At 40.1% G+C, this 14689-nt stretch overlaps 2 protein-coding genes across 7 annotated transcripts in view; one reads left to right on the forward strand and one right to left on the reverse strand.

Annotated features, from left to right (window-relative positions):
• The window catches only part of brd8a (bromodomain containing 8a), a 17358-nt gene extending 12708 nt beyond the window's left edge, over nucleotides 1-4650 (forward strand). For 4 of the 5 annotated variants that reach the window (XM_042093068.1, XM_042093070.1, XM_042093071.1 and 1 more), the window contains 5 exons: nucleotides 107-199; nucleotides 768-836; nucleotides 2025-2307; nucleotides 3346-3390; nucleotides 4200-4650. In XM_042093068.1, the coding sequence (XP_041949002.1) occupies nucleotides 107-199; nucleotides 768-836; nucleotides 2025-2307; nucleotides 3346-3390; nucleotides 4200-4259 (550 nt within the window). In that variant the 3' untranslated portion in view covers nucleotides 4260-4650. The remainder of the gene's footprint in view (nucleotides 1-106; nucleotides 200-767; nucleotides 837-2024; nucleotides 2308-3345; nucleotides 3391-4199) is intronic. The other variant, XM_042093069.1, reaches the window with a different exon arrangement.
• A 169-nt stretch (nucleotides 4651-4819) lies between these two features.
• Nucleotides 4820-12930, reverse strand: dnajc18 (DnaJ (Hsp40) homolog, subfamily C, member 18). 2 transcript variants are annotated; one of them, XM_042092554.1, is made up of 9 exons: nucleotides 12787-12930; nucleotides 12245-12387; nucleotides 11337-11529; nucleotides 10845-10990; nucleotides 9712-9921; nucleotides 9340-9461; nucleotides 8771-8880; nucleotides 7242-7414; nucleotides 4820-6273 (listed from the first exon to the last, which is right to left on the reverse strand). In XM_042092554.1, exons 2-9 carry the CDS (start codon nucleotides 12369-12371, stop codon nucleotides 6149-6151), a joined length of 1206 nt encoding a protein of 401 aa, XP_041948488.1. In that variant the 5' UTR covers nucleotides 12372-12387; nucleotides 12787-12930; the 3' UTR covers nucleotides 4820-6148. The 2 variants fall into 2 exon arrangements, with proteins under 2 accessions (XP_041948488.1, XP_041948486.1); XM_042092552.1 differs by having other exon boundaries at nucleotides 12245-12928.
• Between the last annotated feature and the right edge of the window lie 1759 nt (nucleotides 12931-14689).

Consider the following 14689-nt stretch of genomic DNA (forward strand, 5'->3'; position numbering starts at 1 on the left):
CCACACAATCTCAGACTTACACATAACACTGACTGACTTGACTCACAAACTCACACATAGACTCCCTTTCACATATCCTTTGTCCTGTTGTAAATGTCCCATTTAGTTCGATATGCAGTGAAGATCAGGAGGCCATCCAGGCACAGAAGATCTGGAAGAAGGCCATCATGTTGGTGTGGCGAGCAGCAGCAAATCACAGGTATCTTGTCTCACTGTCTTTCATTTTCTTCTAATCATTTTCATACTTGTCTCAATACTATGTCCCCTTTTTCAAAACTCTTCATATTGTGTACTTTACAAACACACGCTTGAACGCGTCAGTTAATGTTCGGTGCAGAATGCCCTACAGCCTCCAAAACATTTCATACTTCACATAAAGGTGACTCATGCTGCCACAACCGTAACAGTCTACCATAAACCTACTTTGTCAGTCAGTGTACAATGAACTAAAAAACGTGAAGCATTGCAAAATGCACATATTATGCACATATCCTATATATTTTACATTGTTTAGGGTGCACTTGTTTGCTAGTTACAGTATTATATATACCACCTGAACATTTTGTGTGGCATGGGTGTTGGATGTACAAAGGTTAGCTCTGTGACCAAAACGTTTTGCTTACATAGTCTACCAATATGGTGAAAGTACTGAGAGTTTTGCAGAGGTGGACATGGTATTGAGACAAGTGTAAAAATGATTGAAAAAGAAATTGTAATTCCCTATCTGTGGATTATTGCCAATGAATCCATGCATTCTTTTTTTCTAGATATGCCAATGTCTTTCTGCAACCAGTTACAGATGACATTGCCCCAGGGTACCACAGTATTGTGTACAGGTAAGCTTGGAGAAGATATCAGTCAGTGTCATTCAAAATGATTTACAGTTTTTTTTCAACTGCTTACACACTAAATCTGTGACACTAAAATTGTCACACAATTTTCTAAACATGTCTTCCAAACATCATAACCCCACACCAAATCTGCAAAATCATAAACTATTTCTCAGTGTTTATCTTTTTGCAAAACACCACACACACTTTTCTACCTAACACACAACACTGTAACAGGAAGTAACTTGATTTCGTTTTTCAAACACAACTCATCAAAATGCCACACTAAATCACCAGTGCTTCACTCTCTCTCTTAACATGTGTAAACACTCTTTACTTTACTGAACACCATCCAATCATTGCCTTAGTATAAGCCTATGAATAGATATAGTCTCTACATAGGTATAGACCCTTTCAATCTGCTCCTAGAGGATTTCCGGTTGAAATATTCAGAACCAATGCAGATACTTTGAAAGGAAAATTACAGTAATCGGACTTTAGCTTACAGTAATGTTCTACAAAGAGTTGACTTGTAAAACTTGTGTTTTTACTCTATTTTGGTTTGTCCCCATGTTAGCATTAGCTCAATACATTTTTTTGTGCCTCCAGAAATGCCTTATAGGAACGCTTAGGATTGTTTGTTTCTGCAGTTGAAAGGGTCTATAGGCATACTGTACACGACCCCTTGTGTATTTCAACTTCTCTTTGTAGATACCGTAACTTTCACTCTTGTATGGAAAAAGATATATAAAGCCTAAGACTGAAGAGCTTTAGGTTTTGAGCAACAGTGTGTACATGATGTATCCAAAATGTCATATTATGAAAAAAGTGTTATAATGTGAGGCGAATGTTTGGTTTAAAGATGTGTTTGCAACATTTTGAATGTTGTGTGTCATTTTGCTGGAGATTTGAGGCATGTTGCATTTTGTGTGAGCGATTGTGGGTTTTGTGTGTGGAGTTTTGAAACACAACATGTGTAAACAGTTATAAAAAAACTTCTACATCAGTGACTCTTCCCTTTCACACAATTCCTTCCATTTTATTCTTATTTTTCACTATCATGGAATGATAGACCTGGCTCAAATGTGTATCCATGAACGATTCTGCAATCTTCATTAATCAGAGAAAATGCCACTTACCGGTACTTGTTGGATCCAAGGTCTCAGTGTGTGCTGTCTGTCACTCTCCACCCAGGCCCATGGACCTGTCCACCATCAAGAAGAACATTGAGATCGGCACCATCCGCAGCACGGCGGAGTTCCAGCGCGACATCATGCTCATGTTCCAGAACGCGGTGATGTACAACAGCTCGGACCACGACGTCTTCCACATGGCGCTGGAGATGCAGCGCGACGTGCTGGAGCAGGTGCAGCAGTTCCTGGCCACGCAGCTCATCATGCAGACCTCCGAGTCGGGCATCAGCGCCAAGAGCCTGCGCGGCCGAGAGGCCAACCATAAGCAGGACCCCAGCGACAAGGTGGGGGTCAGTGAGAAGACAGGTCACATGAGCAGAAGTGCATTCGCAGGCAGGCACGCGTAGTAGACCTGAGAGATATAACGCCATCAGCTACTGATTAAGTTATCAGCTATACTGTGCCAGAATTCAGGCTTGGCTCAAGCTTTGAAGCTTTCAAGATTTGAAAATAGATAATTATTTCTATCTTTAAAAAATTCAGATAACTGGAACATATGTCATATACACATGGTGAGACAAAAAAGCAAACTCAAGACGACCAGAGGCTGCACTCTCACTCGGTCTACCTGTACCAGTGTGGTGTTATGTTTTATAGTTGTCGATTGATGTGTTGTGCTTCTCTTCAGTTCAGTTCACATCAAATTTACTTTTTAGGTACAATAGACAGAAAGTGCAGCACAGGAATACCACACAATTGCTATAATACTACACTGACAAATCGCCTTGTTTCTTAACCAAGAATTTGTTTTTAGAAATTAATTATTAGTCAATTAACAATTAGTTAATTGACTAAGGTCAATGAACTCTGCAATTCCCCTATGTGCATGTGCTCACTAATGGCCTCCTTGCTGTCAGTCTTCTCGCACTCATGCACTTCAACTTACTTGTTTTCAGCATCAATTCTTTCATTTGCTTTGTGTGTGCTTTGTTTTTCCATCATTACATGTTTTCTGTCACTGAGGAATTCTGTTAAACAAAATCCAGACTATAGAGTAGGCTGTTGCCATTGCTTTAACACAATATTTTATTTTGTGTAAGGCTTACACCTACTGCTTACTTCTACTGCCTCTCCAATAATCTCATTATTGTATATTTGTACCAAACAAAATGTAGATCCTCACAGCATTCCAAATACACAAGCAATCGTTCTCACTAAATCTGACAGCCTGACAGCATCTTGAAATATCAGAATAAGGCAGGGGATTTTATTGAGAGGTTGTAATCTTAGTTTAGCATTTTCTTTTTGTTTGTCTCCATCTCCGATTCTCTGTGATATTTGCCAAAGCCTCCTCTCTCTGACTTTTGTCTGTCCTCTCATAGGACACTCTGCCTATGGCGTCCCCTGCCTTCCTTCTCTCTCTCTTTGTAAGTATCCTTTCTGGAGCGTTTAGTGCACTTCTCAGTACACTGAATTGTTAAGGATGGAAATCATCAGTGACCACACAGTTCTCTGTTACTCTTGGGTCATGATTAGCTTTTCCTCCTATATTACAGCTCCATGATATAGTAATGATTATCTCTGCTTCATATCTTAAAGAAAAGCAGTAGTAAAAATAAGTCTGTCAATGGGTTCAAATATGTTTTAAACAGTTGATTTGAAGATTGTGCTGTGCCCTGAAGAAGGCCTGATGCCGCTACGCGAGGCCTTTTTTAACTGGTCATTTTAGGACATGTCAATGTAATTAAAGACATTTTAATTAAGGAGTGCCTTGGTTGGAGATTTTTTCCCCTCTTTTTTGACATGTTTAAAATAGTATCAGTTTAACAAAAAATTGGTGATTAGACCACTGTGCATCTGTCATGCTATGCTAAATGTGTCTTTTAGTGATCTCTTCTCATCACCAATATTCTTCTCTTTCTCTAACAAGCACAAATTTAAGCAGAGTTTGTACTGTATGTGCAGCTTAGTGAGGTTTGTTTCCTCAAACATTCAAGATGGGTAGTCACTGATGCAAACATATCCACCAAATGACTATTATGCTTATCCAATATTCCAGAATTTCAAAAAATCTGGGTTGTTGGAAAGAAAAAATGTTTAATTTTCAAAAAACTGTGAAAAAAGTGTATAAATAGTCTCAAGTTAAATGTATGTTAATGGATGTATTAAACATCTTTGAGTTTCAGTCTAAAATGGCCACAAAATGCTTTTGTTTGAAACCCTGTCTGTTTTACAGGACGGAGGCACTAGGGGGCGACGTTGTGCCATAGAGGCAGACCAGAAGATGAAAAAATAAGCACAGTGGTGTAATGGTAGTGGGTGAGCGGGCTGGTCAGAGATCTCAAGCCTCAAAGGGAGTCTGGACCGAAGATGCCACAGCTCAGAAAGAAGCCTTTGTGTTCCCTTATCTACATGTGTGGAAGTGGTTTCAATTCTGCAAACCCCTCTCTCCCATCACTTACAATGGCACTTAGTTAGTCCTCCGGATCTGACATTTTAAATTTGGTTTTAGGCAGGGGGAGGAAGCATTTTCTTTTTTCTATGATTTTGTAATTGTTTTCCTACATTGTGAGCATGTCTGTCATAAACGGTGGATGTGTTGTTTTGTGCAGTACTATGAATTACTGAACATGTAGTGCCTTTTTAGGTATTGAATGACTTAGTCTAATAAACCGACTTCAGCAGTATGGTCTGGTCTCCTCTCGCCATTCCCTCAGGACCAAGCGAGTTTGTTTCTCTAGAAAAGACATATTGCATGCAGGAAAGACACGGTACAATATGCCATACATGTAAAAAGTTACAATATATCATACAAAAGAACAACACATTCAAAAGAAAGACACATTCAGTAGAGGGTATCATTAAAGATTGAGCAACTTTTTTATTAAATCAACACAAAATCCTGCCCAGCACAAACCAAAAATGAACACTAGTTTCGTTCCTGAGCAGGAAGAGGGGGGAATATTGTAAGCTGGCATCTTTTCCAGTTAGTACCTAACAGGCCCAACTGAAGTGGATTCCATGCCTCCATTTGTGCTATATCTGTTTTGAGTTCAGATGAATCAAAACAAAAACAAAAACAAGTGAGAGGGTTTTACACACAGGCAAGAACAGGAGGTTCAGACATGGAGAGGTCAGAACATGGGACCTCTAACAGTCATTTTAGTAATGGGAAGGAGAGGCGAGTTACAGTTGTGGTTCTCTCATTAAATGTGTAGTGCTCACTGCAACGGCGCTTGGATGTCATCCATCAAGCAGGACATAGGGGATCCCAATGGCTGCATGCATTACTAACCAAAGAGTTTAAGTGGTTTAAGAGTTAAGTGTGCAGAAATTAACAAGGAAATGGTTTACAAAATAATAATAATACTACATATGGTACCTTATTTTTTTTGGCAAAGTACTCGTTGCACAATAACCATAAAAACAAAAGTGTGATCTCATAGGAGTAAAAAGGGATTTTAAGCTCTTAGATCAATGAACCATCACTAGAATATGTTCAAATTCGTCTTTAAATATAATAAGTTACTATCTCACCGAGATTTCTTTTCTCACTGTACTTCAGTGGCTCTGGCTTTATGTTTACCTCTGAGCTATATATAAAGTAATCTGAATTTGCTATGCTCTACAGTCATACCATACGGTTTGACTATACTGAAGAACTGAATTCACAGCACAGAACAAAAAAAAAGAAAAAGTTAAATAAAAATCAAATAAATAAGTTCACCCTCCGCTATTAACAGTAATGCTAACACTCACTCAGGCATGTAACCTAACCAAAGACAAAAATGTGATCAACAGAAAGCAGCAGTCCTAGGGTCAGTTAAGCCTGAATTCCTTAATGTAAGGAAAATTAACGGCCAACATTATCTCCAACACTAAAAAAACACAGCCCCGAACAGAGGCCAGGTTCTCTGCAGCCCTAGCCAGGCAGGTTGAACTACTTGCTCCGGAGGTGGACATGTGTGTCTGTGCACCACTTACTGTGGAAGAACAGAAGGCTCATGTTCCGTTCTCCCGTCTACTGCTGTCGCAGTGCATGCGCTCTACACAAAAAAAAAAAAAAAAAGAGTGGCCGGCGCAGATGAAACAATTCAAGAAAAAAAAAAATAAACAAAGTAAAATAAATAAGTGAAACGTGACGGATTCTCCTGGGGTGGTGCTGAGGGGGCAGATGCAGCTGTCTCATTCTCCTCGGTTGCGGCCCACGAAGCGGTGCAGCTTATCGCAGTGCTCCAGCTTCATGGTCTCCGCCTTCTGCTTCAGCCGGTCATCTCGGTACAGCTGGCCAAGGTTGGCCAAGTCCGACTCTAGCAAGGGAAGAAAAAAACAACAAAAAAAAACACAGACAAAATGTGTTATTCTGAAAAAGGTTCAGAATAACAAAATAATGAAACTGCCATACATTTATACATATTCATCATATCTGTATCTACATCATATTTCAAAGCATGCTCATCCTCTCTCTTTCTTTCTACACATTGACTACAATGGCTGTAAAATACCATTCGCATGCACCAGGAAAGTTCTAGAACTTTACAGATAGAAATTATGTGCGAGCGCAAGCAGAGATAAAGTGTCAGGAAAGTTGATATGGCTGTTTTGCTGGGCTTATTCCAGTAATGCCTTTCTGAAGCAATCCATCAAGAAAGACACTGAAGGCTGATGTGTGACTTCAGAGGACATATCTTGTGCAGCTTATGACTACTAATTAAAGGCTTTTATTAGTAAACTTTAAAGTTAGCGAGGAAAGCTTTGTTTATGCTCAGGTCATCATCATTTGCATTGTTTAGTAAGGTTATACCTGGACCCATTGGCACACTAGCAATGTAGAACAGTAACACCTCCTGTTCGATATTTCACTCCAAAGGTTAACATTACACTATTACACAAATCATGGTTTGCTCTACAGAACAAACTCGTGTAGTAGTTTTTCCATGGTATGAGTCAAAGCACTAGAAGTGGAACTACATGTAAGCATTAGTAGGCAATTAGCTTTGGTATCTTCAGTTTCACGTTTATGGTATATGGTCATGTGAAGGACTGATAAAAACACCAGTCATTCCCACTCACCCAGTTACCAATGCAGTGTTTATAACTGACAAATGTGCTGTTATTGGTGCTTTTATGAAACGTTAAATGTTAAAAAATTAAGGACACATTATGTGAAAACATGAAGGACACATTATGCCACATTATGGAAAGGAAAAAGACAATTCTACTTTGTGCTTGTTCTGCACCCAAAATCCCGATCAACGATGAGAGCCACACATCTTACTTTGTTGTTTTTCTTTCCAGCAGCTGCTTTGTAGGTGTTCTATGTAATCGCTCTCAATAGTCTTCTCTAGCTCATCCAGGGCAGCCCCACGGTACTCCTTATGAAAAGCTTTATCCACATAGTAGGGCACACCCATGTTCTGTGTCTCCCGTGACACCACCAAACCCATGGACCTGGGAAGCAGATCTGATTAAAGACTTACATCAACACAAATGGGGCAGATTTTACATACAAACTCCAAACACGGAAACAAGTATAATACCCAGACAGTTTTACCAGAGTAAATACTACACTATACTATAGTATAATTATGTCAAACGTGCAGTTCACTTGGCAGTCCAAAGGCTTAGATGTGCCTTGGACAAAACAGACCATTTTTTTCTCAACCAGCTCAAACCATCTACAAACGTCTACTTTTATACATCATGCAAAATGTGGTGTTGCATTATGTCAGAGTCCTTCCAAGCTTTCAACATATCGCAACACAATATAACTTTTTAATTTAGTCAAGACTCTCAAATGTACACAGATAAATAGAAGCAACATTTAAATCAATATCAAAATGCTTAGGCAAAGTAGAAGATATTTAATAATAATAATAATAATAATAATAATAATAATACATTTTATTTATAAGCACCTTTCAAGTCACCCAAGGACACTGTACAATTAAAAGGTTATAGATGTTAAACAGTAATACAGACAGACATTACAAACACAGAGGACATTGTACAATTCAAAGTTGAAGACGCTACACACTACATACAGACAGAGGCACAGACACAGATGACACTGCACACCAGAGAACAAGAATACACAAACACAAAGTGGATAGAAGACATTGTGATAAATAAAATTAAAATAAAGAGAAAATGAAGAGACAAAAGACATCTGTGGAGCGTAGAGCGCAGGACGGTGTGTATGGGGTTAGGAGATTTGAAAGATAGGGAGGGGCCAGATTGTGGAGAGATTTGTGTACAAGGAGAAGGAGAATGATTTTGTAATGGACGCAATGACTGAACTGGAAGCCAGTGTAGTTGTTGGTGGATGGGGGTAATGTGATCCCATGGCGTAGTATGGCTGAGCAAGTTGGCAAAAGTTTGAACTAGCCAACTAACTCCGCTGGTGGGAAAAACGCATGGGACTCATGAGTTGTAGTGCTGTCCTATTGCGTGCAGGGGGAATTTGAAAGACAACCGATTATCACGCCCCTCGGACTGAGCACTGCGAATGGTGAGTCCCCAGACTCTACATTTTAATGTGGGTCTGGCTCGTCAGGCTAGGCTTTTGGATGAGATACCAATGATCTAACCTGGAGGTGATAAAAGCATGAATGAGAGTCTTAGCGGCAGATGGGTTGAGGGAGGAACGGAGTTTAGAAATGCGTTTCAAGTGGAAGACAGCTGATACTTTTGATGTGTGAGTCAAATGAGAGGGTAGATTTGTTTGCTTTCAGGAAGATAAGTTGTTTCAGGAAGTATAAGTTGGCCTTAGAGATTCTTTAACAGGGTTTACGCTGCCAAACTTACGGTTTATAGAAGAGACTATAAGGGGGGTTTGTGGCCATCATCTGAGTAACCACGGAAATCAAGATCAGAACCAGTACAGGCAGGAGCTGCAGAAAAGCTGTAAAAGTGTTCTGAAACATAAAAAGCAGAGATGCACGATATCAATATGCCGTTAACTTGTCATTTTGGCTGACTGCCGATGTTGAAACCGATATGCACACATCTTTTACATTTCCTTAAATGATCATTCCTGCACCAGCATTACCTGCTACTCTTATTGTGATGGCTTAGTTGTTGCAGATAGAGGCATAAAACATTCATTGTCATTCATTCAACCCTAATATTGTAACCCTAGTACATCTCTCTCTTTATCTGTCTCTAACAAAACCCAACTACAATATATCTTGCTTTATCCTTCGCTATGGGGACTTCACTCACTCACACACATAATGGGTTGCTCCTGATAAGGATCAAAACAAATGGTTTGAAGTACAGTAACCAACCTAAATGCCTTCCCTGCATTAGTGCTGGACTCCCAGGTGCTGTGCTGTTAGTGTTAGTGTTGAGGAGTGAGATTAAATATAGCTGACCTGACTGTGGTTCTCCTCCACCACCACCTCCTCACGCGCTCTCTCATATCCTCTGCGCCGGCGTTGTGGCTGGTAGAAATGGGCGTAGGAGGCTCCTCTGTTGGTGTACACGTGGATATTGCCTAAAGGGACAATGAAACATAGTTACCAAATGCAGTAATTCAGTCAATTGAAAACTTCAGTATGCCTGTGATTATAGGAAGGAAAAAAATAACTATTTTGTATGTTCAAGCATTTTGGTGTGTCAACAAAAAAGTCAAATTGCTTCAAACCGTACACCGTACAATCAACACGACAAAGGTCAAATAAATGAATTCATCCGACTCAAAAACAAGCACACTCACGCTAGTTTGTCGGAACAAACCTGCTAACCTGTTGGAAACCTCCCTCCGAAGAACATGTTGAAGAGTTCCTCGGGGGATATGTCTGCCTCGAAGTCCCTGTGGAAGGTGCGGCTGAAGCCGGGGTGGCGGGGGTGAGCGCTGGACTGGCTAGAGGTCTCAGTCGGCGCCTGTTCTCCATACTGGTCATACTGATGCCTCTTCTCAGGGTTGCTCAGCACAGCATAGGCATTTCCGATGGCTAAAGCAAGGAAACAACATCACATGATAAAGGTCATTCAGTGGCACGTGTGGCCTTTTGTACCCCATGTGCAGACCAACAATGAATTTGGTGAAAGGATGAGACAGTGGGTGAATGTCAATGTCCCCTCTAAGGTCTAAGTCCTGAACCCTTAAAGACTTTTGGGACATCCGCTGATTAGTGATTGAGTTCAAAATGCTAATAACAGGAATGGGATAGAACTTACGACCTATCGTTAAATAGACAACGCCAAAAATCTGTTGCAAACACGTTTGCGCTTTGCCAGTTTTTTATTGATGTTTTTCCAAGCTTCCAGCCTCCTTTTGGGTAAACCTGTGTTTCACGCTATGAATTGTTGGAAATTCCTTTGGGTAAAGTCTGCATAAATGGCGACTTAGGGAAAAGGCACAGAAAGGGTGCGAGCGAGCCCTCATGCACTTCACAATTTAACAGCGTGACAGTCCTAAGCCCTCACAAAGTTTGCTGGAACGCGCATCAAAGTCTGAGTCTGTGAGGGGGGTACATCGAGAATCACCCAGAGTCTCACTATTCACTAAAGTCATCTGTAATTCCACAAGCCTTTTCATATGTATGACTGCTGGAACACTGTAATTTCCCTTTGGCCATGAAAATTAAGTACAGTAAGTATATCTATCTATCTATCTATCTATCATACAATGGGGGCTATTTCCACAATCTGATTCATCTATATATGTTCAACACATGCTTTTGTATAAAATGTACAGTTACATCTAGAGGGTAAAAAAACAAATAAACAATACATCACTCCATACCCTTTCTAAGTTAAAGAGAACCACCTGTGGTTCTTACCTTAATCTTATTTTTCCTGCATGGGACATTTTTCCTATATGTTACACATGGTAGAGCTCGATGCAGTAGCATCTCTGAAGATAACTGCAAACCTTTGAAAGCGTCTGTGGCTCCAGGGGCACAGTTCTTGTCCGGGTGGAAACGCAGAGCCAGCTTCCGATAAGCCTTCTTCAGGTCTTCATCTGAGGCCTCTTTTGACACACCCAAGATCTCATAGAAGTTTTTACATCTCTTTATTCTGCAAGAAACAAAAAACATACAGTAATATCCTGTGTACTGACCACTGCTGTGTATTAACTGTAGGGCCCAATAACCCACTATATCAGAATCAGATCATGCTTTACTCGGAAAGAATGAAGAAAAGACATGCATTCCCATGTATACATAATTTAAAAGAATTATTGCTGCCAAAGTGAAAAGTGAAATATTTCTTATGAAACACATCATGGAGAGAGGTAAGCACTGGTTACTCTCAATAACAGGGCTTTCAGTTGGTACCTGATAACTGGTTACTCTCAATAACAGGGCTTTCAGTTGGTACCTGATCACTGGTTACTCTCAATAACAGGGCTTTCAGTTGGTACCTGAGCACTCCTTGACGCTGCTCCTCTGTGTAAGTCTTGTTGTCGTTACTGGTCCCCTCCCTGCTATTCTGAGTGGACTCTTCCTGTTGTGGGCTGACATCAGCTGCCCTCCATCCAGGTGGTGGGGTGAATGTGCGCTCAGCTTCAGGGCCGTTCATGTCACCACCATCTTCCACAATGGCATCAATTAGGACTTGAGTCCAAAGATTGGGGGAAATTAAATTGATTAAAGCAGTAAAAAAGACAAAACTCCCTGCAAAAAGTACAGGAATAAACTCCAAACTAACTACACACTGAACCATTATGCAGGATTACATCATTATCCTCAATTATATTAGTTATATACTGTAAGTAACCAACAGCATCCATAATTTCCCCCTTTTCCCAGACGGGTAACATTTACGCTGGTACATATTTTATTGAGGAAACCCTTACAGAGATTGTTTACAAGCTACTAGTTACAATGTAGTCTGACACACCCCCTGCTATGATACATGCAATGGTATATCACTGATTCATCGATAGTGCAGAGAGGACAAATCGAGGACACACGAGTGGAACCAAACGGCCGCTATGATGCTAAGATGACAGATGTCCAGAACCTGGTGCTAAAAATGGAACACTAAGCTAATACAGGGTGTCCATTTCACCAACGTTACCACTTCGCTGCATTCAGCTAGCCATGTTATCCGTCTAACCGGCAAATAAAATGAAAAACGAATTGGACACATTGCAACCACACGTTGAACATACTGTAAAAATGTTAACTGATCCAGTCGCGTATTGTATAACTGCAAACATCCAGACGTTGCACTTTCTATTTCAGCATTCATGACACCCAACACTGCTAGCCTTAACGTTAATTATCCAACCATGTATGATAGCTTGCTAGGTAACATTGGCATTACCTCTGGCTCTGGTTGTGGGGTATGTCTTCTGAGCTTCATAAAGCAGTTGAAGTGCCTTGTCTCTTCGTCCAGACCGCAAGCATAGCTTGGCTTTCTCTACTAACCTTTCAGCTTCTTCTTTCTCCATTGATATTTTGAAGACTCTTTTAGAAATGGTAACACCAAAGGCCCAATGTAAGCTAACGTCAAAGCTAGCCTCTAAAATAAGTAATCTGACAGACGGAGACTGGTAACGTTACTGTCTTGGCGGACATGAAAGTACAGATGACAGGTTACTTAGCCAGGGAGCGAAATGATGTCTTCTGTCTCAAAATGTGTCCTAGCTCATACCACCTTTAGCTAACTAGCAAGCTAGCTGCCTACCTGACTTGTCATATAACGTTAACGTTAAGCTAGCTGGCTAGTCAGTTATCGATTATTAGCTATATTGTTTAACACAAATTTTCGCATTGTTAATTTTTCTGACACCTACAATTTTTGTTGCACTTCGTTGCTGTTCAACTTAGGAACAATTAATGAAAACAAATATAACACAACATTACATGAAACCTAACACCAACACACTCCTTCGGTGTCATGTCTTGCTCCATGTCCGACCGACCTGACAAACGGAACCGGAAATTAAGGCCAAAAGACGCAAGGAATTATATGGATAAAGGTTCCCTTTCTGGATATGATTTTTGAGCGTACAAGCAGATATTCTACGTCTAGGCCTACATGACTGTGTCAACAGAGATGGAAAGCACTTCTTCATAAAAATGTAATTTAGAATTTTTACATTTAATGACTTCTGAGTATTTTGCTAGGCCTATATGTATTCTGATGAACAGAAAAATATGCAACCTTGAACTACCTATAGGCTGTATAATATCATTCTCAAATAGCTTACATTGCTAGAGAGCCCCTAAGGGGACATGAGCATAAAAAAATCTAAAGTTTAGTTTCATGCCACCATACCATACCTTACTATGCACAGAGAATCACAGGCTCAGTCCCTGCCTCAGTCATTGCAAGCGCCTCTGATTGATTAATCACCACTATGTGGATACTGTTTTTAGAATTGATTTAGATTAAGTGTTAGTTAGTATAATTTGTATTTTAGTATATTTAGCATATTCTTTATCTTCTACTGTCCTTATTGCTTAGTTGTGTTTTTATATTATATACTTTAATTACTCTTTCTGCTGTTAAAGAATGTGTTTGTGTTGTCTGTATGCTGCTGAGACCTTGAATTTCCCCTGGGGATCAATAAAGTATCTATCTATCTATCTATCTATCTATGTGCTCATGTGAAACTTTCATGTGCTCATGTGAAACTTTCATGAGCGCACATGAAACTTTCGTGTGCGCACATGAAAGTTTCATGTGAGCACATGAAAGTTTTGCGTGAGCACATGAAACTAAACTTTAGATTTTATTTTGCTCATGTCCCCTTAGGGGCTCTGTATTGCCATGTTGAAAATGACCAATATTGTTCTGGTTAAATTAAGAAGAAGACTTTTAATGTTTAAAAAAAAAAAAATACTAGATGTTCCAAAACAAGTAGCATAGCGAAATACAGTTTCTGTCGTGTTTTATTTGGCATTTTGTAAAATCCCATTGATTTCTGTTGGAAGACTAATTGCACGTTGATATTACTGCGCCAGCGCCTATGCTTCAGGCTCAAATATTGAACGGAAGTTTATACGCGGTCGTGAGGTGTCTTAAAAAATAGTTCCACAATAGCAAATAAGACGGCTGGAAATCATACATTGCACCGAACCGATATATTTTAACCACTCGGTGAGTTGCACAGTTTTGAAAACGAACGTTAAGGGTTGTTTTAGGACATGTTTGTGCATGCCTGTTGCAGCCACTCTGAAGCAGTAAAGGCGATTCAAAACGAGTCAGAAAAGTCGAGACAGGACCAATCGTCAAAATTTCGGTGTCCACCACTAGTTCATCCAAAACAATCCAGAAAAGGGACTCAAAGTGCTAAATACCGGAATTTTCCTTTAACACACAAAAGGCCTGACACTGCTGGAAATGATAAGACCATTGAATGTAAGTTCATTTAACCTTGCTTGCCTTTTCATTTTCTGCTCACATGAATGCTAAGCTCCATTATATGTTATAGAAAGCCTAGGTTGCGGTAGTAGCCTGGGAAAACCGAGACGAACCGGTTAGCAAATTTAAATTCGCTCCGCAGGTTAGTCTGTCAAGGAGGCCACTGACGGTCATTTTCAATGTTCCAAAAACCCAGACACCAATCCCATTCACTAATCCGTCATGGGGCGGGCTTTATATGATGACAAATAGAGCAGTGCATTCAAAACAACCAATGGCTGCAGCGCTGATGGCGACAGGGTTAAACAGATATGGACAAGCATTTTCTTTGGAATTGAGTAAACAACTGCATTTAAAACCTTTGTTTAGAAGAAAGATTCGATTGCTGCACTTCTCAAC

This window comes from Alosa sapidissima, chromosome 5 (genome assembly GCF_018492685.1).
Source record: "Alosa sapidissima isolate fAloSap1 chromosome 5, fAloSap1.pri, whole genome shotgun sequence".
NCBI lineage: Eukaryota > Metazoa > Chordata > Actinopteri > Clupeiformes > Clupeidae > Alosa > Alosa sapidissima.